This window comes from Phoca vitulina, unplaced genomic scaffold, assembly GCF_004348235.1.
Source record: "Phoca vitulina isolate PV1807 unplaced genomic scaffold, GSC_HSeal_1.0 scaffold30, whole genome shotgun sequence".
In the NCBI taxonomy this organism is placed as follows: Eukaryota; Metazoa; Chordata; class Mammalia; order Carnivora; family Phocidae; genus Phoca; species Phoca vitulina.
In genome coordinates, this window is record NW_022589733.1 from 23703996 (window position 1) to 23728700 (window position 24705).

Below are 24705 nucleotides of genomic sequence, written 5' to 3' on the forward strand. Positions count from 1 at the left end.
AGCCGTGCCCAAGACCGAGGTTCTGTCGAGAGAGGGCAGGGCTTGCAACTGGCGGGAAAGGCAGTCCACCAACACAGACTGAACAGGGGGACGAGTTCCACAAGGGAAAGAAAACAGGGCCACTGACAGTAAGGGAGGGCGGGGCGGGGGCCTTCTCAGAAGATGGACTGCATGAGTCCATTTCCTCGGCGCAGACAAGGCAGGAAGGTGCAGAGTGACGACCGGCCCAGAGCTCAGGGCCTCTAAATCCCGCCTCCCAGGTCGGGCCAGGCCGGCGGGGCGGATTTCAGTCGCGCTCCGCTACAGCCTCGCCCAGGAGGAGCCGAGCGCCTGCGGGTCCAAGACGCCCTTTGGCGCCCTGGACCAGAGTGGCTTTGAGCCGCGACCCACTCGGGGACGGAAGTGGGAACGCGCCTGGAGGGCAGAGCGAAGCCCCGCGCTCCCCACAGCACGGCAGGGCGAGCGGCCCACCGCGGACGTCCCGGCTCCACCTGCAGAGGTCAACCGGGTCGGCGGCCCGAGCTCCGAGACGGCCCCGGACCACCGCAGCTGCCGCCCAGAGGGCCGGGGCGGGGCCTGGCGAGACCCAAACAAGCCCCACGTGGCAGGGGCGGGGCCGCCGCGGGGCGTCACGGCGCGCGCGTGCGCCGGAGCGATCTCGCGCCGGCGTACCCTTGTGGGGGCCGTAAAGCGCGGAAGGTCGCGGGCCCCGGCTTTCCCCGGAACTTTTTGCTCCCTCCGCCCCGCCCCTTTCCCTTCCCCTTCCCCTTCCCCATTCCCCGTGTTCTGGCGCCGGGACCTCCCGCAACTGTTGTGGCTGCTGCCCCGCTGCCGCCCGGGTGCTGCTGACCGCGGAGCCCGCGGGGGCCCGTGAGGTAAGGAAGACAGCTGCGGGGCTGCTCTGGCCTCCCCTCCGCGCGCGTCTCCGCGTCCCCCTTTCCGCTCTGGTCTCCCTCGGGGGTGGTCCCGTCCGCCGAGTCGCCTGGGGACTCCGGCGGCCCGGGCCGAGAAGGGTCCGCCTCATCTCTCTCAGCCTGTCCGCGGCTGCGCTCCGTCCGGCCGAGGTGGTCCGGGCCTCGGAGACCCGTGCCCGGCTGGCCCGGGGCCTGCGCACCGGCTCCTCGGGGGGCGTCCGCCGGCTCAGCCCGACGTCCAGAGCGGCCGGGGTGACCTCGCTTCGGCCTCCCGGCCTCGGGCAAGCCCCTAGCGCGCATGAGGCCGGTCTCGCCCGGTCTTCCTCCACTGCGGGTGCAGTTGCTTTCCCGCCTGGAGACGTGCGGTCCGCCTGTGCTTCCCTCACGTGTAAGACTGCTGCAGAGTGCGGCGGCCGAGTTCCCGGGGAGAGTGTAGGCCCAGGGCAGTGAGCCGACTTCGTGATGTGTGACCACTCGGGACCGATGTGAAGGACACTGAGATTAGATTCGGGCATCTTCAAGTGCATTTTGCCGGTGTGTGTAAGCGTGACGTGCGGGGCCGCGGAGGGAAGGAGGAGGGGAGCCGGGCCACGGGGCACACTTGGCCAGCGCTAGCGATTTGTCTTAATTTCTTCAACTTGTCTGATCACCTGGTGGCACTTGTTGAGAATTACACACCCGGGACCAGCAGGATCCACTCTCCAGAGACGGAGCCTGGGCTAGAAATGTGCTGGCTGGCTGTTGTGCTGAGGCAGGTGTGGGAGATGTTGTTAATCGCTCTCCACTCACCTGGCTTCCTAGTCCCCAGCGGCCCATTTGTACACGCGCTGTGACCATACAGAGGAACAACTCAGAGGGACTTGGAGCTGCCCTCTTGTTCTTCTTGGTGTAAGCAGGTGTGAGCATACCTAGTCCCGATATCGCGGTTGCTTGGCAGATATTTTTCTTAGCAGAAAATATTGTAGGGTCATCTTAGTTTTTAAAACATGTAATTTATTTTTGGGGCCCCTGGCTTGTTTAGTTGGAAGAGCATGTGACTCTTGATCATGAGTTCCAGCCCCAATGGGGTGTAGAGATTACTTAAATAAAACTTAACATATATATTTATGTGTGTGTTTATATTAAATCTGGTTACGACTTTTCTTTGTTTTTGACATCTTCAGTTTCTTGTCTACCGACTTTCCCTTCTCTGCCATCAAACTTTGCCTTGGTTTTGCTGCCAAACCTACTTGGGTACTCTGGTGCCTTCCTTTCTTTGTTTGCATTCACTTTAAATCCTTTTTTGTTCTTGTTTGCCCTCACCACTTCAGTGACTCTTTGAAGGTCATGATGCACACAGGGTCACAAATCCTTTTCTTGGTTCTTACCACCCTAGGCTTTTTTTTTTTTTTTTAATCACCCTAAGTTTTTAACCTTGTTTATCCCATCTTGAACCTCAATTGTTGTTATGTGTCTTCTGTTACATTTGCAGTTCCTTTTATCCTGCCAGGGGATGTGCCTTGTGGTTCTGTCCTCACAGCTACCCTTTCTTTACTCACCTGATGTTGTTTGAAAGGTAGCAGGGAGGAAAGATTCCAGGGCAGACTCCGGTGCCAGCCCGGCAGGGTTTGACTCCTGGCTCTGCCCCTCACCGGCATTAGAGAAGCTCGGATGAGTTACTTCTCTGTGCCTCAGCTTCTTCAAGCGTAGAAAAGAAACTTTAGTATCTACCTCGTAGGGTTGTGAGGCTTAAGTCCGTTGTACACGCCTGAAGCAGCATCTGGCCGGCTGTAACTGCCTATGAAGATACTACCATTTTCTGTTTTAAAAATTCTGTCACGTGATTTAGATATCCCCTCCAATCTGAGGGCCTAGCCTTGAGATCCCAGAGTCCTCATTGAACTTTTCCCCCTCTCGTGTGTTCTCTCCTCTCAGCCATTCGGCAATGTGTATTTCCTAGGTGCCTCCCCTGAATGCTGGGAAAACCATGATCAAGTTATATAATTGGTCTCAGCTCCCAGAGAGCTCCATCGTAATAGGAGACTAAAAAGGACCACTTACTGAGTGCTGCTTAGGTGCTCGTTGCCATGTTTTTCCTTCCTGTCTGATTGAGTGTTTGTAGCAGCCGTGTGAGGTGGGTAGTCCTAGCTCACCTTATGGATGAGGAGCCCAAGGCACAGAGATGTGGCATAAGTTGCCGAAAGTCAGAGCTAATGAGAGGTGGGGGGAGGTTTTCCAGCCCACAGCTGTCTGCCTCTCTCTCAAGCCTACATTCTCAGCTGGGTGGTTGTGCTGTTTCCCTCATTGGCGACCAGACCGTGACACAGTCCGGGAGGCTCTGTGCTGGGAGAAGTGCAGGGTGTGATGGGAGAACATAGGAGAGTCACCCGACCCAGTGTTGGGGGAGAGGAGGTCTGGTAAGATGTCAGATAGGCTGAGAGCTGAGGCAGTTACCTTTGTCTGCGGGGGGAGAGTGGCAGGAACTATATACTATTTGGTTTAGAGGAACAGCGTGCCCAGATCCCGGAGGTTTCAGAATCCTGTCCTGTTTGAGGAGTTAATTACAGGTGGTTGCGTGTGGCTCCAGAGAAAGAGAGCAGAGATAAGAAATGAGCCAGAGAGTGAAGGATCTTGCCCTTCCTGTGAAGGACATTGCCTTTTCCTGAGGACATCAGAAAGTCATTGAAGGGTTTTAAGCAGGGGCGTGAAACAAGACTTGCATTTGAGAAGACTGGCTCCGAGTCCTGTGTAAGGACTGTGGGGTGTTGGGGAGAACGGTGTACAGAAGCCCCGTCAGGAAGCTTCTGCAGTAATCTGAGCAAGGGTGGCGGCCTGTACTCAGGTAGCTGCAGTGGGAATGGGGAGAAGTGGGAATGAGGGAAACGTGGCTGTGGAATCGTTAGTCCATGCTGGTTGGCTGCATAGAGGAGAGGAGAAAGGAGGAGCCCAGGGTAACACCCAGGGTTCTCGAATATGGTGTCACTGGGGGACACAGAAGTGGAGCAGATTTGGAGATTGAGGAGGATGGGTTTCCCTGTTGGAGGTGCCCGGTTTGACGTACGGGAGCCCAAGTGGACATGCCATTGTTCTGCTTAGAGGTACAGGCGCAAAGGTCGGGGCTGCTGTGGGTTGGGCTCTCGGTCACGGTAGGCAGTGAAATCCCCCTGGAGAGTAGTGGCCCGAGGGGAGAAGCTGGTCCCAGAGCACCGTGAGGGACGTGGACTCGGAAGGACGGGCCGGGGAGAGAAGCCAGCGAAGACGTGACCAGGGTAGTGGGAGTCAGGATAAAAACCGGGAAAGGGGATGTGAGTAGCGGGAGCGATGGGCGATATGCGGTATTGTGGAGAGGATGTGAGGTGGGGCCGGTGTCCCCGGAAGTTGGCGACGTGAGCCTTCTTGGTGAGAGCAGCGTTCCTGGCTTGGCGGGCAGAAGCCCAACCGCTTTAGGTTCAGGACAGACTGGAAACGGGGAAAAGGGGACAGATCATATAGGAAGCCCTTTCCTGAAGGTATTTGTCAAGTGAAAAGACAGGCTGTGAGATCACATTAAGAGTCAGTTCTGGGGGCGCCTGGGTGGCTCAGTTGGTTAAGAGACTGCCTTTGGCTCTGGTCATGATCCCGGGGTCCTGGGATCGAGTCCCACATCGGGCTCCCGGCTCAGCAGGGAGCCTGCTTCTCCCTCTCACCCTCTCCCCTTCTCATGCTGTTTCTCACTCACTCTCTCTCTCTCTCTCTCAAATAAATGAATAAATAAGCAAAATCTTAAAAAAAAAAAAAAAAGAGTCCGTTCTGGCTTGACGGCCGGCAGACTCTGCAGTCACTAAGGAGTAAGGAAAGAAGGACACGGGACAGGCGGCAGCACTCAGGTGGGCAGCAGGGCAGCACATTGGGACTGCTAATTTTGTATGATGGGAAATCATGGTTTTAAATTTTATTTATTTATTTGAGAGAAAGAGCGCAGGCATGTGCGTGCGTGCCTGTGAGTGGGGGAAGGGGCAGAGGGAGAGAGAATCCCGACGTGGGGCTCGATCCCCCGACACCGAGACCACAGACCTGCGCCAAAGCCAGGAGTCGGATACTCAGGCGCCCTGATGGGAAGTCCTAACTGCCTCCTATGTTTGTGCTTTTTGCCAAGACCGTATTTTTTACCATTTAGAATTTTTAAAATGACGCTACTCGAAGACAGTTATGGAGCTTTTGTTCCATTTCTTTGGTGGGTTGGGAGGACTTGAGCATATGAAAACGCTGAGGGTCAGAGCGGAGCACCGAAGGTACGTGGAAGAGGAGCTGGGTTCATGGAGCTGAGTCCCAGGGAAGGAGGGAGAGGGATCCGGGGCTCTTGTGGGGCGACGAACTTTTGACCCTCTGAGGGAAGGAGAGATGGTTGTAGATGCAAGTGGGATTATTGGTGGAGTTTCAGGGGATGCGATGAGACAGGTTATCTGCTTTGAAGGGAGGAAGAGAGGAGGTGGGGTCCGAGGTTGGGAGAGGAGTGTTGTGGGTTCAGAACCCGAATGTAGACAGACATCTGCCTGTGGCTGAACCCGCGGTGGCCCCGGGGCTAGGCAGGGGGTGCCTGCTAGCCTGAGCCTCAAAGGAACTGGGCCTTTTCGAGTGTGACCAAGCAGTAATAGTTCTGAAGGGAGGAGGAGGCAGATACTCACCCCCCAGCCCCCCGCGTGGCGAGCTCAGTAGAGTGGGGCTGGCCGTGTGGCGGTGGCCGCTCCCTCAGAAGAGCTGCGTCCCCGTGGAGACAGGTGAGACGGTACTGGCGAAGGGCCGGGTGTTTAACTCTGGAAAGGATGTTCTGGAGGGCACGGTGGAGAGGTCTGGAGGGGAGGACAGCAGAGAGACACGGAGGGAGGGACAGAAATTGGTCACGTGGAGACGAGGTTGCAGGAAGAAGCTTCTGTCTTGAGACCCTTGGACAGGGACCGAGGGTGTGAGGCCTGGTGACTACCGCCAGGTGGCCGAGTCATCAGCCCTGGTTGGATGGGATTTATCCTGGGACGCGGTAGAGGCCTAGCTCGGTCTCTGTCCTGAGATGCTGTGTGGTGATGGACGGGCACCCACACCTGGGCCTTGGACGAGTTGGGCTGTTTGGGGCCCTCCGTGGGTAGTGGCATGCTGCTGGGCGCACTGTCTGCCGGGGCTGTCCTCTGAAGTCCCCCCTCTCCCCACGCTCGGTGACCCTGCCGTCTCCCGGCAGGTCTGTCTGCAGTTTCCTGAACAGGCCTCTGCTTTGCCGGGAGAGTAATTCTCTCTGGTGGCCCGATCCCGTACCCTTTCCCTTCTCTGCCTTATGATGCTAGTTGTCTCGTAGACACGTGTGCTTGGTCACAGCGTGTGACACCCGAGTTTGCGGGATAAGCCCACCTGGACTAACCTTCCCCTGCTTCTGGGAAGAGGCCTGCTGGTCCTTGAGTCTCCCTCCAGCCCGTGGCCTGGGCAGACCCGGGGCACGCCGTCCCTCACTGCGGCTTTGGGTCCTCTCTCTCTCTGTCCTCTTCCAGGACCTCATTCTTTGTCACCACCTCTCCTTCCGGACCCACCTCTTTCCCCTTTACTGGCCCTTCCTGCCAGCAGTGAAACAGTCCCCACGGCCCACGCCTTTATAGACCAAGAATCCTGCTCTGCTCCCATTCTTTTCTTGCTGCTGGCTGGTTTTTCTGCTCTCTTTGCAGCAGAAAGTCAAGGAGTGGTCTGCACTCCCTCATCTCCTCGCTCTGGAGCTTGCTCTGGTCCGGATTTCATCCCGAGCACTCTCCTGGGAATGTTCTTTTTGGGGCCACCAAGGACCTCCGTTGTCAAGTCCCAGCGGACGGACCCTTGGCCGTCCTGCTGCAGCCCCGGGCACCCTCCGTAGCGAACCGCTTCTTAAAACCCTTTCCTCTCTCTCGGCTTCTGTGACACCGCAGCCCAGTTCTCTTTTCTGCCTCGCCGAGGCTCCTTCTCGGTCTGTTGCACCACTTCTGTTTGTCCGGATGCTCTGTGCGTCTGCCCGGCGCTCTGTCCTCTGTCCGGGACTTTCTTTCTCTTCCCAAGCTGTACCTGCTGGGGAGCCTCAGAGTTCTTCTTGTTCCTCAGCATGCCGGGTCTCGGATACCCCACGTGTTCCCCTGGCTGCCGGCCTGGATGTCCAGCTGCTGCCTGACCTTTTCCCGTGCGTGCCCGCCCGGCGTCTTGCACTTGACCCCTCAGAGGGGAACGTTGGCTTGTCTGCGCACCCGCGCCTGCACCCTTTCACAGCCTCCCTCTCGCTCCCTCTCCTTCCCCGCCTCCCTCCCCATCCCTAGCCCTTCACACTGTAGTAAGTGGCACCAGTTGATTAACCCAGAAACTCTGCCATCATCCTTATTTCTCCCCTTGCCCCATTTTAACATCCCGTTTGTTGGTAGGTCAGTTCCGTCATTTCACCTCCAGAACAATCCAGCCGTGGCTTTGACTCCACTGCCACCGTCCGGGTCTCAGCCCCCAGGCCCTCCCTCTAGGACTGCCACAGCAGCTGCCCGGCCCTGCCTTTCCTCTCATTCTCCAGCCCACTTCCCGCCGCCGCGGAGCCTGACTGATCTTGGAAAAGCATATCTGATCGTTTCATTCCGTGCTTTAGTATTTTCCTTTGCGCCCGGAGCAGAATCCCAGCTCGTCACGATGGCATCCCAAGCGCTGTGTGTCCTTGCTTTCTGCCTCCCTCTCCAGCCTTGTCTTGGGTCCTCTCCGCCTCGCTCCTCGTGCTCTGGGCACACTGGCCTCCCTTCTGTGCTCGGACTCCGCAGGGTCGGCCTCCCCTCAGGGCCTTTGTACGTGCCTGCGCTTCTGTCCGGAAGACGCATCCAGCTGATTCCCGGTCACCATCAGGTGTCTCCTCCGACGTCCCCTTCTTCCCGACCGTCCTAGTTTACATATGCCTTCGGGTATTGCAGCACACCGGCCTTGTTCCTTCTTTTATCTGTGTCTGGGCCGCCCCTGCCACAGGCACCCTCACACACACTCACACACCCACTCACTCTCTGTGTCTCTAATGAAAGGTGCATAAAGGCAAGACCGTCCTCCTCGTTGTCCCCTGCTGTCTCTGCAGCTGGCAGGGCGTCTGGAACTGCGCAGGGCCTCAGACACTGGCCGAGGGCATGATTAGCGTTCTTTGGCGCCTCCTCTCCCTTTCTCAGTAACCCTGTGCCCTGAGTACAGTACGTGGAATGAAATCTGGTTGCTTTCTCCGTCTAGTGTGCATGTCGGGGGTCTCTGCCGTAGCCGAGTGAGAGCACCGCGCCGAGCTGCTGGCAGACGTGATGTTTTACCGGCTGCTGTCGGCGGTCCGAAGACAAAGGACCGGCCGAGGATGGCAGAACTGGTCGTCGGGGAGGAGCGGCGCGTCGGCTGCCGAGGCGCATTCTGTCGCCCTGCCTGCCCAGGCGCAGGTGGTCATCTGTGGTGGTGGGATCATGGGCACATCCGTGGCCTACCACCTCTCCAAGATGGGGTGGAAGGATATTGTCCTTCTGGAGCAGGGCAGGTAAGGACCAGACTGCGCGGGCTCCCCTCAGCCCCTCCCCTCCCGGTAATGCTGTCCCGCCAGTAGCTAAGCTGACTGGCGCTAAGTCGCAGGACAAGAACCACAGACAGGCAACATCACCTGGATGCGGTTTTGCGATGCAAACCGCCCGTGTTTTCCGGCTTGGACAGAGGTGGCCGATTCCAGCACACCCAGGTCTCTAGAGAGGGTGCGTTTCATTTCAGGGTGACGGCACACCTCACCGTCTTGTCCTCTCCGTTGTAGTCACACAGCGACATCAACCCCGTGGCTCAGGAGCTTCCTCTGTGAGCCGAGATGAAACTGGCTACCTCCTGCCTGATCTCTGTTCCTTTTCCCCGTCGAACTCACTCACTCGAGAGCAGTGGTAGATTTACAGAACAGACGTGAAGGTAGTGCAGCGGTCCGTATGCCGGGGTCCCGTGCGCACCTCGGAGGAACATCTTAGGGTGGGATCGCCGTGAAATGCAGTGAATCTGTGTGGATACCTTAGTATTAACTGAAGTTCATGCTCTGTTCGCGTTGCTTCACTCTTCCCCTAATGTCCCTTTTCTGTTCTATTGCCTACCAGAAATTGGATGACCTTTAACACGTCCTTTGTATTTATTTCTGAATAGGCAATACATGTACATGAGTCAGATTGAAAATTGTAAAAGAGTGTACAGGGAACATTCTGCCTCCCACCCCTGACTTCTAGCTGGAAGGTTCCCTCGCTGGAGGCAAGTTAAGTTCCTCGTGTATCGTTCCAGATACTCCCCGAGTCATTATATTAGAGCAAATCTGTATCGGTCAGTTTGTATATGTGTACCCGGGTATTCGTTTATTATTTTTTTCTCTTTTTTATACAAGTTAGTAGCGAACCTTAAACAATGTCCCTCCCCTTGCTTTTTTCATTAGGGTTGTTCCGTATTGTTGCATAAAAGCTTTCTCTCGTTCCTTTCTTTATGGCCGTGTAGAGTATCCCATCGTAGAGGGGTCCTCCAGCCTGTTCAGTCCCGCTCGTGTCGGTGGATACGTAGGTTGCTTCCATCTTTTGATATGACACACGATGCCGTAGTGAGGATCTTTGAACTAGTTGCATTCACAGCTGTGGGAGTGTACCTGATAGCATTTTGAATGCATCCTGCAGGCTGGCTGCCGGCTCTACGAGGTTCTGTGCTGGTATCCTGAGCACCGCCAGGCACTTGACCATCGAGCAGAAGATGGCAGACTATTCCAACAAACTCTACCACCAGTTAGAGCAAGAGACCGGGATCCAGACAGGTAAGCAGGTAATCCGCCATTTACTGGTCCGCCTGTGCCCCAGACTCTGGTGCTCCGTGCCGTGTGTGGCCCGACGCCGCGTCAGCCTGCCGACCTGGTGGTCAGGGCTTGAGTCTTAGTCCGGGCTCTGCCAGTCGCCAGGGTCTTTCCTGGGGCAAGTCTGTTGGCGTGCTGGGCTGTCTCCAGTTTCCCTACCCGCCGAGGGGATTCCGTCCTTGTCCCAGATCCTTTCCAGAGCCTATCATTCTCAGGATAGGAAAGGCTTCCCGGGCCATTTCCTATTATTTCACTCACTGAAGTCTAGCAAGTGGCCACGCTTGGCTCCTGAACGAAGAAGCCAAGGACATACTTCCGTTTCGGTGCTTGATGGTGAAATCGTGGTCTGACCCGCTGCATTTCACCAGTTGCTCCGAAGGCCTCTTCTGACTGAAAAGCTTAAACGGAGGTTACCCCTTATGCGTGTCAGCAAGGGAAAAGAACCCAGGGAATCGTGAGCTAAGTACGACCGGAGCAAGTAGAAGGGGAAGGCTGAGCCATGGGAAGGTCCCGCACGATCACAAGTTAGAAGCGTGTCTGTCAGCGTGTCGTCAGGTGATGCATCGGCCAGGAGCCCAGGGGCGAGCCTCGCGTCGTGGCTGATGAAACCGTTTGGTGGCCACGGGAAATGTCCCGGGGGAGTAGCGGGGCCTAGTGATGAAATTCAGGACGCCCCCGCCCGTCAGGGTTGCTCTTTTGAAGACCCGCATAATTCAGATCACAGGTAATTCCAGGCTAATCCTGACAAGGATGGTAGCCTGATCTGTTCGCCCGCTGAGGCGGCCCTGCCGGGGGTCACAGCGTAAACACAGTGGATGGTCGCCTTTGCTGGCCGGCTCAGACCTTATGTGACCCGTGACACGGTTCTCGTTGGGAAGGTGAGATTTGAAGTATTGGAAATTTTGATGACAGGCTGAGGTTTTATAGCATTTCCCCTTCATAGGATTCCTGCTCTGGCGAAGTGTCCTTGTGTGTAAGTCCTCGATTAAGACTGAACGTCTGGGAACTGGGATTGGGTAGCTGTGTTCGTGGGGAGAGGAGATGCCAGGAGAGGAGCTAGAGGAGGGGAAGGAAGGGGCTGTAGCCCTCGAGCACATAAGCAGGGCTCCCAGGCTGGCCCTGCCCCGGCTCGGTGCCGAGAGCGGGCGTCTCACTTGCCTCGCCCTGGTCCCCGCCCAGCAGATGAGCCTGACTCCCCCACGGTCACCTGTCACGTGGCCAGGCTTCCTTCAGAGAGGCGAGGACTCTGAGTGAAGATAGTAGAAGGCGTTCCTGCTGCCTCACCACCTCTGGCTTTTGTCAGGGAGGATGCCTGCTACGTGCAGGACAGGCGGGAGCGAGTCCCTTTTGGTTGGATTTAATTTGGTGGCGACGGGTGCTTGAATCGGGTGGTGAGCAGAGTTTGAGTCAGAAGAGGGCCCACCTAAGGGGCCCCGAGCTGGAACTGCTGACTTCCTTGCGGTCCCCTGGTTCGGTCCCTAGTGCTTTGCCGAGCCCTGCATTGCTCACCTGCTTGGATGCTGGAGGAACCCGAGTCGTAGGCCTCTTGTCTGTAAGCTAAGTTTGTCTCACTTGAGTTCTGGGTCACCATCTGGAACGCCTTTTTGGGCCTGGTATCTCCTTGATGCTTGCCGGGCAGCGAGGAAGTCAGGCAAGGGAGAGTCCAGGGATCACCCTCAGTCTGTCACCCCCATTGCAGTTCAGCCGTGGTGCAGTGAAAAGGGGACGTGGGGTCCCCCGATGGAGGATTCTGTTATCCGGCAGGACGCGCAGGGGCCGGTCAGTGGACTGCTTTTGAGACTTAAAGACACGTGACATATGTACAACCTGGATTTCCCGGTATGACAGCGCTCATCCTCAGAAGACAGTGCATTTATGTGGTATGTGCTTTCTGACCAGGGCCCGTTTGGCTCACCTCAGAAAGCCTCTTCCAGGAGATTTTCTAAGAGGAGAGGGAGTCGGGAAACACAAGGAGCGGATGAGTTTGAATTCCCTAAAGCTGAGGCCTGTGTTTGGCTTTGTTTTTATGGCTCAGAGCCCCTGATGTGTTCCCTCCTGCGTCGCGTGCCAGACCTGGAGACTCTGGAGATCCTGAAGTTGGTGAACTGCCCCGAGACCTTCACCCCAGACATGAGGTGCATCATGGGCGAGTCTCCTTCAGTTCAGGGCTACTTTGTGCTGGCGGGAATGAACTCTGCTGGCCTTTCGTTTGGTGGAGGGGCTGGAAGGTAAGTCTTCCTTGCTCAGACCCTGCTTGCTGGGTGCTTCCTTCCTAGAGTTCCCTGTTGCTAATGTGGCGTGTAATGGATGTATGTAATCTGGTATGTTAATAATGAGGAGGGAGGTACACTTAATTCGAGAATCGTCCCCCTCAAAGTAATCACTGTGGGATATTCCAGAAATGTCATTGTGCACAATGTTTTGAGAACTCTTCTTTTGGAATTAGTCTCGAAGCCTGTGGGATGTACTTTTTTATTGAATGCTCGCCATTCAGTAATCTGGAAAGTTAACAAGTAGGTTTGGAAGACCAGTTAATGAGATTGTTATAGACATATTAGCCTATCTAGTGATTCACAGATGTAGTAGCTCATAAAATAGCTGGGTAATAAAGTCCAGTGACTGACTTTTAGGTTAGTATAGTGAGAATCCTGGGTGCTTCTGTTTTCTTCTCTTCCTACTGTGTGACTAAGAATATAGAGTTTGTTTCACACACCAGTGTGGGTCCTCAGGTAGATGGGTGATATGTCAAGCGCCAGGTTCTTACTGTGTAATCAACTGTCCCGCAGGAGGGGAGGTCAGATCCATCAACAGAGAGTAACCTCAGGACGATAGTCCGAGGCGCTCTCTCCAGGCTGCCACCACACTGTGGAGGTTAATAGCTTACCCTTGGTTTCCACATGGTTCTCTTCTTTGGTAACAGTATAAATGGTTTTATGGAAAGTGTTTACCCCTTGTGATGGCAAATATATTTATCGAGTTACTAGAGTTGAAGAACATTTCACAAGTGGACACGGCCAGAGTAATTAAAATGTCTGTTTATTCATTTACAAATTTAGTAATACGAAAAGAAAATCTTAATTGGAATCTGGCTTGATAGAAACACAGTGCACAATGTTAATACCGCATTCATGGAGGCAGAAATGCTCAGTCCCCCTAGGTACCTGAAGTCACCAGAGCTCTTGAGAAAAATCCCATCCCCTAAAGTGCCTCAGATGTCTTCAGCACCACAAGCTGACGCTACACAGGGACAGAAAGGGGCTGAGCGAACTGCACATTTATAAACGTAAATAAGGAATTACAGCCTTGTACAATCATTACAGTGGCATTTCCTGGATCCCAAGAGTAGACCCGAGAGTATTAACTATGCTGCTAGAAACCCCGATTGAAACAAGCTGCAGAAACTTTCTACCCCTCACCTGCTTGGTCTGGGGAAGGGAGGCTATGGTGGGGTGGATGGAAACCCTCAGACTGAAATGAAGTTTCTTTTCATCCTTCCTGTCTACACCCACCATGGGACATTCGGGGGTAAGGCACGAGAACCAGGCTTAAAGAGAGGTGCTCCCAGCTCCAGTTCTTGGTGTGCAAAGGAAATCCTGGCATAGATCTTTTGAAACAGATGCTAAAAATATCCTCTCCACCCTCTTGTAATTTCTATCCTTGAGAGACAGAAAACCGAGAAGGCAGAAAAGGTTTGCGAAGGGTAAAAATAGGTACATCTAAATAAGAGAAAGCCCATGAAGAAATGTGTAATTCTTCAAGGGATGCAGATTCTCTGCTCAGAGAAGTCAAGAATCATATTATACAATGAATAACTCTGGTGTTTAATGGACAGAGAAGGCAAAGACATACAAAAATATTTAGTTCTCTGGAAAAATAGTGCATTTGTAGTGATGAGGGACTGCAAATGCAATCCCTGTGCGGGTGGGGAGGGAGCCTTACAACTCAGCACCTTGCAGTGGAGGAGGCCGAGGTGGGGGCTGCCAGGCAGAGCCGGGGCTCGCTCACAGCGGGACACAGTTAGCACGACCCTTCTGTCAGCTACCATTTCTGCCCCTCTGCTGTGCTGCTCCTGAATCCATGTGCCTGCAAATGACTATTCTTGAGTCGTGAAAATGTTCCCTTTATCGTGCTGATAAAAGCTGCTTTTATCAATTTGGGGCGGGATGTGGGTGCGGGGGCTGTGCAAAAGGAAATGGAAACAGTAGAAAGTTCTTCAGTATTAAGCACTAGTGACCACACCTCTACCTGGGACACTGAAGGGGAGCCTTGTTGCTTATACTGGTCAGGCAGCTACAAAGAGAAGACTGAACCCGGTAGCTACCCCTGAAAGTCAGCCGGGACACAGCCTTCTAGGGTCAGAACCAAGACAACAGGTTATAGAAGCTTCCCTTTTATGTCCCTTAGGTTCTCAGAGGAGGGTAAAGACTCACTCCGATGCCAGCACACGTGTCCGTGAGGCAGAGGATAAACCAAGCCAGAAAGCAAGGTGAGGGGTTGGCTCTTCAGGGAAGCTAAACCACTTTCATAAAGCTGCTGTCATTCCTGCTGCATCCGTGGCGGGGGGGTGGGTGGGGGTGTTAACATTTCAAATGCACTCAGAGGCAGGGTAATGGAGAAAGTGGAGTTACTTTAGTGACTTTCTTGGAAAGAGGTAAAACTGTTGGTCTGTACAAGAAGGTAGAGTCCATGGACATGTCTCCTGGTGAGAAGCCAAGTGACCGGGTTTCTCCTGCAGAAATGGGGTAACTGAGGTTAATCACTGAGCTTAAATGGTCTCTGGGCCCCTGGCCTGAACGGCAGCTCTTATATTTGGGGGTACAGGGAGAGACCCCCGCCCCCAGCAGAGCACTAGAAATGTAGTGGGAATTGTTGGGTTCTCTCTCCTGGAGCAGGTCCTGCCCGTGTGGTGCTCTGTGGCTCCAACACAGGTTACAGGTCAGCAGGTCGTTCTTGTCCCTCGCTCTTAAATTTTCCAAATTAGAGCTTTCCTGACTTTGCCCTTGTTACGGACAGGCAGTGTCTCTGCTGCAAGCTTCCATATAAGACGAGTGACCACGGCAGGGCTGGGAACCAGGATTTACATGTGGCACGAGTAAGCAGGGGCTTAGCAGGTGTTCCAAGGGAGGGGAGGGGCCACAGGAGACTGGCAGCCCTGAGTTTTCATCTGCTTGAGGCCAGTACACTTTGTGTTTCCAGGTTCAAAAAGAAGAGAGTAGAGCCCCTCCCTCAAGAGAGGACAAGAGGTGACGGCGGATCATTTCAGAGAGAAAAAGGACCAGCCATCGTACAGTCTGGGAGTCCAGACTAGGGAGAGACGAGTGATCACACGAGGTAAATGCACATGGCCTGACTGCCCGGTGTGCAAGGAGGCAGGAGTGAGTCACCCCCTTCAGTTAGGACCAAAGAGAGAAACTACCCGACTCACACTGATGATGTCTAAATTAAGAGATTTCAAGGGTGTCAAAGTGGCAGAAGTGAAGTGTATGTCAGGGCCCTCAATAAACAAGTGATGCCCCAGGATGTTAACATCTCGCCAGAGTCTTAAAAGTGTGACCCTTAACACATAAATCTAGAATGTCTTTTAGATTCAACCCTAAATAATCTTTCATTTACAAAGACGAGCGTGGCACAGAGCACGGCATGCTTTTAGCGCCGCGTTCCTTGGTCAGTTGGGCCCCTGCCGCGTCGGCCCGGCGCCCGCTCTCCTATGCGCATCTCAGCTGCTGCACTCTGCTTTGCAGCGGGGCGACCCCCTTTCTCCTCCCTACCCAGGGGCAGCAGCTCTCAGGGAACAGAGTTCTAACGACCTACTCCCTTAATCAATCGAGACCTCCTTGAGCAGTCAGTAATCAAGTAGGAGTTGTCTGGCTGGGGAAATGGCAAACACCCCAAGAAATGCCACAACAGACAGACCCACCTGAGAATTTTAAGCTGCTCTAAAAAGACTCTTTAGTACAGATACCTATCAGAGCTAACGCTTCCAAGTTACCACGACAAAGGTTTAAAATCTGGAACAGCACAGGATGGGCGCAGTGTGGAGGGCCTTCCCGGCGCCCCAGGTCCTTTTCCATTCCAGAGACCCGGAGCGCCGGCTGGCTGGCGGGCAGACCCACAGAATGTACCCTCTCCACAGACCCGTGGGGTCACTTGGCGGGGGGGGGAATCTGCCTGTTCTGGGGCAGAGGAAGCCAAACGTGGGAGGCCAGCAGCGCGCTCAGAACGGCCAGCAAGGTTTGGTTCCTCACCAGGACAGCACACCCACCCTGTGCCGAAGGGACAGCAGCGCCTGCCGCACGAGGGACAGGTGAGGGAGATGCTGGGTCGGGTCACCGAGCCCGGAGCGGCGGGAAGCAGCAGCAGCCTTCTAAGGGCGGGAAACCACCTCGGTGCTGAGCACCTCCGGAGAGCAGACCCTTTCAGCTGGGAAAAGCAACACAAAAGGCAACGTGGTTTTTCCCTTTCAAACACCGGCTTGTTTACTCAGGCCAACAAACCCTCTGAGAGCGCTGAGACAGGAGGAAGATTTTAGGCCAGAGCCAGGTCAGCTGTTTGCTAGAGACCAGGTAACGTCCATGTGATGCCGCTCATGAGTGAGGTAGATGGTCATCCTCTTGCTAGAGGTGTCAGGGTGCCCACCGGCAGCCCAATGGAAAAGGAGAATGATCTGCCTGGCGCAGCAGCATGGGCGGGCTCGCGCACAGGGCTGATTCAGACACACAACAACCCACCAAAATGAACGGGTCGCTCCGAGAAAAGTTAGCCCCCAGAGGCCTGCACAGCACCCACTTCCCTTGCTTCGAGAGACAACATTAGAAATCAGACTGTCACGGTTACCTACTTCCACAAGTGGAGTTGGCACCTGTGCTGCCCCTCAGCCATGCTTCATGTCGCCACGGGAATCTGAGGGGTGAAGGGGTGGGTGGGAAGAACAGCCCAGAATGAGTAGTAGATGGGAAAGTGCAAAAGGGAGGAGGGAAGGTGGAAGGAGAAGAGAGGCTGCAAAGCAAAAGGTTTAAAAGCGGGTGAAGTTTAAAATCCCCTCAAGGAGCTGGGAGGCAGGTGGGGAAGCGAGGCTAGTGGCCATTACTTCCCGTGCAAGTCACTGAGCTCCACGTCATCCTTCCGGCGCTTGTGGGTGAACAGCGAGGTGACCGGGTAGAGCTTCGCCTTGGCCTGGAACCGGTGTCCCGCGATGTCAATCTCATACTCCCCCCGGTTGATGAAATCTGTTGTCACCACCTGCTCTTCCCCAGTGTCCTCAGAAAAATTGTGCACGAAGCCCAGGCAGACGTGGCGCTCCAGGGTGTAGCTGTAGGCACTGCTGGTGGTCTTGCCCGCGTACTGCCCGTTGCGGTAAATGGGCTCTCCCCACCACGGCCAGAGGTCCAGGTCGGTGTCGTGATCGTCCAGGATGAACATGGTGAGGCGTTTGTACACCCCATTCTGCTTCTGCTGCAGCAGGGCATCGCGGCCGATGAAGTCCATCCCCTGGGGAAGAAGGGCAAGGCTGAGCCGGGGCGGCCGCGCTGGAGGCCGCACTCACCCCGCCGCGTGGCCTTCCCACCGCATGAAAACCTGCTTTCACAATATTAAAAGACCTCCTCAGAGAACTTCTGTAACACGGGCATACATTTTTCAGAGTTCACCAACAAGACCACATAGAAAAAAATATTTAGGAAGAAAAATCCTCCAAACGTTCTTGCTAGAATTATTTTAGAAAAACTTATGTTTTTATATAATCTCGACCAAAAGCCCATGCATATACATCTATATTCAGTGCATACAGGTTTGTACAAGAAACCTCAGCAGGATAGAAACTGAGATTATGAACAGATAAAACAGGTGTTCTTTAATTTTCTTCATTCTTTTCCCTATTTTCCAAAATTAGTATTCATTACTTTCATAGCACAGAAAAATCGTTATCTGTAATTGCTCACCGAGAAGACTAGAGGGAAGGACTAAGAGATTTTGTTGAGCTGCAGCGAGCAAGCATGGGGAGGGCAGCTCGGAGTGCGGGTCGGTGGGGGGCAGAGGTGGGAAAGAGACTCATCACTAACATCCTCTTGACCTAGGACTTTTTAAAAAAAAAAATGTTCATATTTACTTTGAAAAGAAACAAAAAATGAGACATTTGAATATAAGAGGAGTACTGTGTACACATGTCCGTGGCACGTTACTGGAGAAACTTCCCTGGAAGCCCAGAGTCTGCGGGAGCGCCAAGTAGGGCGCCTGGCTGCTTCAGACAGTGGGGCGTACGGCTCCTGAGCTCAGGGTTGGGGGTGTTGGCGGGAGCCAAGTGCTCACAACGTTTCCTTATTAGGACAGACGTATTTTTCATTCTAAGGACATCCTCCTTGTCCTTGCTGACCCACGGCCACCCCTGGGCCTTCCCCTCAGCCCTTCCTTTCTGAGGTAGAGTCGGCTCCGGGGGGGGGGGGGGGGGGGGGCAGTGGGCTGTGCAGATACAGTACCTTTTCCAGTTTCACCCGAGATTCTCGTCCACATTCCAGGGGGGTGGTGAGGGTATTTAAATCCTGACCCCAGAAGGCAAAAAACTTCTCAATTCGAAGACTACGAAGAGCATAGTACCCAGCATTCCGGATTCCGTATTTCTGCCCAACACTCATCACCTCGTTGTACACGTGCAGGGCATACTAGAGGGGGAGACCAGAGGTCAGTGACCCGCCCACCTGCACCATTCAACACGGGCTGGGTCTGCAGCGCTGATGGCGGGCCGCCTGCACCGTGACAAGGCAGAAGGGTGTACGAAATTCTCAAGATGCCTCATCCTTGACACAACAAAGCACTACAGCCCAGGGGTCATGAGCCAGGGTCACCCCTAACCCCAGTTTAAGCTCCATGAAAGCAGTACCCATATCCCTTCTCTATGGAGCCTAGGACAGGGAGCCGTCCTCAAGTGCGAATCCCAGACACACTCCGACCACCCCATCCGTGGCCAGGCCCCTAACTGCCTCTCCAACAGCCCGCTCCTCTGCCCCTTGCTCTCTCGCCCCACTCGCCACCCCCGTGACCCCTCATGCACGGCCTGTGCTATGAAATGTGGGTCACACACAACTCTGTGTACAGTCTGACTTTTCACAGATGATGGCACATCAGGAGACCCAGATCAAGTCCCAGAGGAGCCAGGAAGGCAGCGCGCCCCGACCCGTGTCCCACAACAGCCAGCCTCTCATGGCATTCTCTTCTCGGTTCCAGAAACCGTAAGTATCAGATAGCTTAAGTAAACAAAGTTTTCCAAACGGAAAGTAAATGTTCAATCCGTACCTAAACACGCTATGTGGAAGCTAAAGCCCAGAACAGACGACATTATTTGCTTTAAAAACTGTAACACGGACAAAACGACGAGAAATCAGAGAAATATCATACGATTGCACATCTAAGCGGAATCTAAAACCACAATGAGACGCAAACTCACGGAAAAAGAGACCAGAGTTGTGGTTCGAGAGTTGGGAAGTGCAAGGAGGGGAAGTGGAGGAAGGGGGCAGAAGGCACAGACTTCCAGGTAGGAGACAAATGAGAACGAGGAAGGGAGGGAGGGAGCGAACCACCTGATGGCCCTGGCAGGGACCCTGCTGTGTGACAGATGCGGAAGTTAAGAGAGTGAATCCTAAGTGTCTTCATCACAAGGAAAACCCCTTTAGTGCTTCTTAGAGCATCTCTGAGTCGAGGGACGCTCGTGAAACTGAACACAGAAGTTCTTTCACGGGACCTGTCCGTCCACCAGGCTGCGCGCTGAAACCTGACCAGTGATGTGTGCCCACGACAGCTCAATAAAAGTGGAAAACCAGAAAAACACCCGGCTTCCCTGGCATTGCAGTTCTTCCCCCGGGGGTGGGGGGGTCCGCTGCCCTGCCAGTCGCACTCCTTGGGCTGAGTTGGCATCTACTGAACGGGCCACGGTGGTCAGGACAACGTGCCCGCGGGAAGAGCCCCTAGAAGGGCCCCCGTGCTACCGAATCCACACACAGCTGTGGCGCCTGTACGAGCGAGCCAGGCCCGAAGGGGGCCGGGGGGGGGACGCTGACAGGGAAACGACATTAATAAAGGGCCCGCGTCCCTGGTGCCTTCCGCTCAGTGCTTTCCAGTCTCAAGCTGGATACTGGAGTTAAGAGGAAGGCCAGGGAAGAGAGATTTAAAGCAGGTAACTAGTCTTGGTTAGGTGAGAAAAACAACTCCCCAGCATGTCCTCGTTTTCTAAGTGCTGGGGATTTAGTGTGAACAGAACAAGAATCTGCCATTTGCCACCATGTTTTCGGAGACATTTCCCTCAGAGAGACAAGTATAGTTCCCATGGGTTTGAACTGCGTGGGTCTCACTTCTACATGGATTTTTCCATACGGTACAGGGCCGTAAATGTATTTTCCTTAGGATTTTACTAACACTTTCTCTAGCTTCCTAGATTATAAGACGACAGTACACAATACATAGAGCACACAAAATATGTATCAATCAACTCCTTACGTGATCAGTAAGGCTTCCAGTCAAAAGCAAGCTATTAGTTCAGGTTTTTGAGGAGTCAAAAGTTCTATGTGGAGCTTTGAGTGGGTGGGTGCCCCTGACCCCCACGTTATTCAAGGATCAACTGTATAACCTTCTTGAGGACAAAAGCCAGCTAGAAAAGAACCCAGGCACGGCACAAATCACCTCTTGGACTCATGGAAAATCATAAAAACGGGACCAGCCCAGGATAATCAGAAGTAGAAACCAAGGCCTCAAGTAATGAAGCTGCTGGAGCCACAGAGCCTCCCCCTCTTCATCGGGTTTGGCCAGTTTATGACACAGGCACCCAAGTGGCAAATTCAGACTCGATCCCTACCTGTACAGGCACAAGTCAACTACCTCTGTACCAACTCTTCCCAAACCGTGAGTACTCCCTTCATCTTAATACTGTTATATTTGTCTGGACAAGCACATAAAGTTCCATGAGATGGTAAATGCATGCTTCAGCTAGTAACTAAAACAAAGCCTAAGGCTGTAAGTAATGTGACTAAAATCAAGAACAAGACAATGATGCCTAGGATCCCTATGCCTTGTCACAACTGGACAAGAGAAATTGTAGGAATAAAAGTTAAGAAAAAACTATTACTGTATGTATTTAAGATTGGACCCTGAAAATTCCAGGGACTCAACTAAAAAACAACTATAAGATAATTAGTAAGAAATAAAGACTACAATAGAAAAAATAGCTTTCAAAAATCACAATCACTTTTGGGTGCTTGGGTGGCTCAGTTGGTTAAATGTCTGCCTTCACCTCAGGGTCCTGGGATTGAGCCCTGCATCTGGCTCCCGGCTCAGCTTCACCGCCCCCGCCCCCGCCCCACTCCCCCTCCTTGTGCTCTTACTCTAATAAATAAAATCTTCAAAAAAAATCATAATCACTTAGAAGATAATGGAACAAAGACACCCTTCTCATTCACAACAGCAACAACAAAATATTATAACATCTATATGAAGAAAACTTAAAAATACCTCTGAAAGGTCACCAAAAAAACTTAAATAAAAACTAAAAGGCGGAGCGCCTGGGTAGCTCAGTCGTTAAGTGTCTACCTTCAGCTCAGGTCATGATCCCAGGGTCCTGGGATCCAGCCCCGCATCGGGCTCCCTGCTCAGCGGGAGGCCTGCTTCCCCTCTCAAACTCCCCCTGTGTTCCCTCTCTGTCTCTCTGTCAAATAAATAAATAAAAATCTTTAAAAAAAGAACTAACTTAAAAGGCATTCTTTGTAAGATTCAATACATGTCAGTTCTTCTAATGTATAAATGGTAACATAATCCAAAAAAATGCAGTCAGTGTTTTTAACTAGATAATTATAGTTTCCAAGGGGAAATAAGAAAACATGAATGGTTTCCTTCCAGAGTTTTCCAAGCTATGAAGGGGAGATAAGAGCAAACCAAATATTAAAATACATAATAAAGACTCAGTAATTAAAACAGTGTGATCTTGATTATGGATAGACCAAGGGAACAGAATGGAAGTCCAGAAATAAACCCAAATACATAGAGGAATTTAGGATCTGGTAAGGGTAGAATACCAAATCTGTTTATCCATATGGGAAAAAAAAGTCTGATCCTATCTCATGAAGTACAGCAAGAGACACTGCAAAAGGATGGAGCATTGAAATATTAAAAAAAAAAACAAAACACAAACCCATACAACAGAACAACACAACTATAAAAGCACTAGAAGAAAACTGAAAAAAATTTATAATCCTGGAGTAGAGAAGTCCCCTCTATGCATCAAACTCTAGAAGGCACAAAAGATCAACTCAATTACATAAAAATTGAAAAAATTTCTGCAACATATGAAACATTTCTCATAATTAAAAAAAAACCTATGTGGCAAAAAAAAGACAAACGACAAACGGGGGGGGCACATGGGTGGCTCAGTGGTTAAAGCCTCCAATTCTTGGTTTCAGCTCAGATCACGAACTCAGGGTTTCGAGATCAAGTCCCACATTGGTCTCTATGCTCAGTGCCAAGTCGGCCTGAGACTCTCTCCCCCTCTGCCCGTCCCCTGCTTGTGCACACACTCTAAAATAAAATCTTCAAAAAAAGAAGACAAATGACAAACTGGGATACACCTCAACAGCAAGGACTGATTCAGACAATGCCTAGAAATTGGTAAAAAGCCCAATCATTCAATACAAAAATGCACGGAGGGTATGCCTAGAACATTCATCCGTGCAACATTTATTAAGCATTTACTATGTGCCAAATACTTCTCTAGGTGCTGGGGATATAAAAGTTAAATATTCCTGCCCCAGAGAACTTACATTTAAATAAGGGTAATCTGATGAATGAAATAAAATACATTTTATCAGACAGTGATAAGCCCGCGGAGCAAAACCACACAGGGAAAGCGGAGCGGGAGAGCCGGGCGTGGGGTGGAGGCTGCGCCCGTACGGCCGCCTCCGGAAGATGCCATGTGAACAAGCCCTGAAGCAGGTGCGGCCGTGAGAGCCTCTCGGGGGGAAGGCCAGGCCAGGGAAGGGGCGAGCGAGTGCGAAGCCCCCGAGGCTGGAGCAGCAGCATGTTCAAGAGGCAGAGGAGGCAGGATAAGGTCAGAAGAACGGGATGGGGCACAGGCAGGCAGGAGTGCGTCAGTGCTACTGATGAGCTTTTACTCGGAAATGGGTTCGGAAACTCGGCTTCATCTCACACCCAGCAGAGCGCACTGCCAGCGCCGCACCTACCGGCCGAGGTGAAAGCGGCACGGGCGCACACACGCGCACGCACGCGCCACGGGAAGACTCGTACACACAGCTGCTTATACCAGCAAAGAACTACAAAGCGCTACAAGCACAGACGTCTATTAGTACCAGACTGATGGCATAAATGATGATTCGGCGAGGTGAAGGATTAACCACTGATAAAAAATGAGGAGGAAGCTCTCTTATTTAGGTACTGACTGGGAAGGAGCTCTACAATAAATTATTAAGAGATCAAGAAGAACATCAGTATGCTTCCAACCGTGTTTCTAAAAAAGGGTTAAGAGTGTCTTTGAACTTGCTTGTGTATGCACAGAATCTCCGACATGACCTACAAAAACTAATAGTTGTATCATTAGTGGTGGTTGGTGGGAACTGGTCAGGTGGCACTAAATCCTTCCTACAGATTTTGATTTTTAAACCGTGTAAATGTATTTCCTATTCAAAAAGGAAATAACTTAGTTCAAAATGTTGAAGTCCCTCTACTGCAGCCTATCTCAATACCCAAGGCCCGGTCCGATCCGGCTCTCTAACCCTGCCAGGGCCCAGCAGGCATGGGAAAGCCAGCCGCCTTCCTCCGGGAGGCTCACCTCTATGGGGATATAAAGCATGAATCCCGGCTCTCCTGTGTGAGTCATGCTCATCACCCGGATGCCATTCGCGTAGCCCACACTCATCTCCTGTGGAAGCAAAGGGAGAAGTTGAGTATGGAGACTCTTCAGAGGAAGTGAGCACTCCGCGTTTGTTAAAGTGATGACCACCTGACGTAAACCCCTCTCATTAGCTCTGCACCCTCTGTTTGAGCCTAAAGGACATATATGTCAATGAAAGAAACGCATCCTCAAAGTGGTCTGTTTCCAAGTACTGGGGTCACCAGGGATGGAGTACTGTCTCGCAGTCTCTCTTCTGATGAATACCACCATTTCAGGAGGGCCAGCCAAGCTGCTGGTGGGAAGTGGAGGCAAAGTCTTTACAAGCATGAAACATTTCTTTTCACAAAATCCTGCTAACGGTTTGTTAAGTTTAGTCAGGGGCATGAGGAGCAACGAAGACCGGGTAAATGTCTTCTCCGGGGGATCTGGCAAGTCCTGGGCACCTGTCCAACAAAAGAGGACACCTGATGGCCACAGAACACAGTGCACCTGCTTCTCTGGGGTCAGAGGCTGGCCTTCTGATGCTCAACATGTGTTTACGGCGGCTCAGTTACCTAACGGGCCTCTGACACAATCGCTGTTCTCATCCTGGAAGTGGCAGGTCCCAGATGGCACCGTAGCAAACTACTCCCACGGGAAGCCCTACACGCTACTCTGTAGGCTCACGCACGTGGGTCCCTCGTGCAGGAAGCAAACCGTGCAGGCGAGGGTCTGCTGATGCCTACCGGTCAGCTTTCTGTTGCTTTCCCTCCGCCATGAAGAAAAAACACTGTACAGTCAGTAGGCGGATCCCAGCCTGGGTCTGAACTCCCCAGAGCCTCCGTCAGTCCCCGTCCCCCAGCTGTTTGTGACAGGTTACCAAACCACGGGTCTGTCTGGACCTCTCTCAGCAGTATTCAGTTGCCATTTCTTTTACTCAGTTACAAGTTGCTACTGTTGCCAAATATAAGAAACTTCCATAAGCTCTTCAGGGATTCACCTAGACTGCGGCTCCCTAGAGATGCCAGCACACAGAAGGTACCCTGTGAAGGGAAAGGGGGAAGCACTGCATGGAGAGAGGGCACCTGAATGTTTTGGCATCCGTGTCATAATCCTTTAACTTA

At 52.8% G+C, this 24705-nt stretch overlaps 2 protein-coding genes across 3 annotated transcripts in view; one reads left to right on the forward strand and one right to left on the reverse strand.

The window, feature by feature from the left end:
• The first annotated feature begins 737 nt into the window (after positions 1-737).
• On the forward strand, positions 738-15255 carry LOC116644561 (pyruvate dehydrogenase phosphatase regulatory subunit, mitochondrial-like). Of its 2 annotated transcripts, none has more exons than XM_032424234.1 (6): positions 738-875; positions 8118-8406; positions 9554-9687; positions 11759-11951; positions 14128-14209; positions 14920-15255. In XM_032424234.1, the coding sequence occupies exons 2-5, from the start codon at positions 8183-8185 to the stop codon at positions 14177-14179; spliced, it is 603 nt and encodes a 200-aa protein (XP_032280125.1). In that variant the 5' UTR covers positions 738-875; positions 8118-8182; the 3' UTR covers positions 14180-14209; positions 14920-15255. The 2 variants fall into 2 exon arrangements, with proteins under 2 accessions (XP_032280125.1, XP_032280124.1); XM_032424233.1 differs by having other exon boundaries at positions 751-875; positions 11759-11869.
• Positions 15256-15356: 101 nt separating this feature from the next.
• Positions 15357-24705, reverse strand: part of LOC116644560 (pyruvate dehydrogenase phosphatase regulatory subunit, mitochondrial) — a 33256-nt gene continuing 23907 nt past the window's right edge. Inside the window, exons 16-18 of the mRNA XM_032424232.1 lie at positions 23540-23629; positions 18195-18377; positions 15357-17211 (exon numbers count right to left, since the gene is read on the reverse strand). Of these exons, the coding sequence (XP_032280123.1) occupies positions 16807-17211; positions 18195-18377; positions 23540-23629 (678 nt within the window). The 3' untranslated portion in view covers positions 15357-16806. The remainder of the gene's footprint in view (positions 17212-18194; positions 18378-23539; positions 23630-24705) is intronic.

What these genes read in the sequence shown, in the direction of transcription:
- LOC116644561 (XM_032424233.1), top strand. Translation starts at nt 8,183, where the DNA reads ATGTTTTACCGGCTGCTGTCGGCGGTCCGAAGACAAAGGACCGGCCGA. An exon ending in GTCCTTCTGGAGCAGGGCAG is followed by an intron (nt 8,407 to 9,553) that starts GTAAGGACCAGA and finishes TGCATCCTGCAG; the next exon opens with GCTGGCTGCCGGCTCTACGA. An exon ending in AGAGACCGGGATCCAGACAG is followed by an intron (nt 9,688 to 11,758) that starts GTAAGCAGGTAA and finishes TTTATGGCTCAG; the next exon opens with AGCCCCTGATGTGTTCCCTC.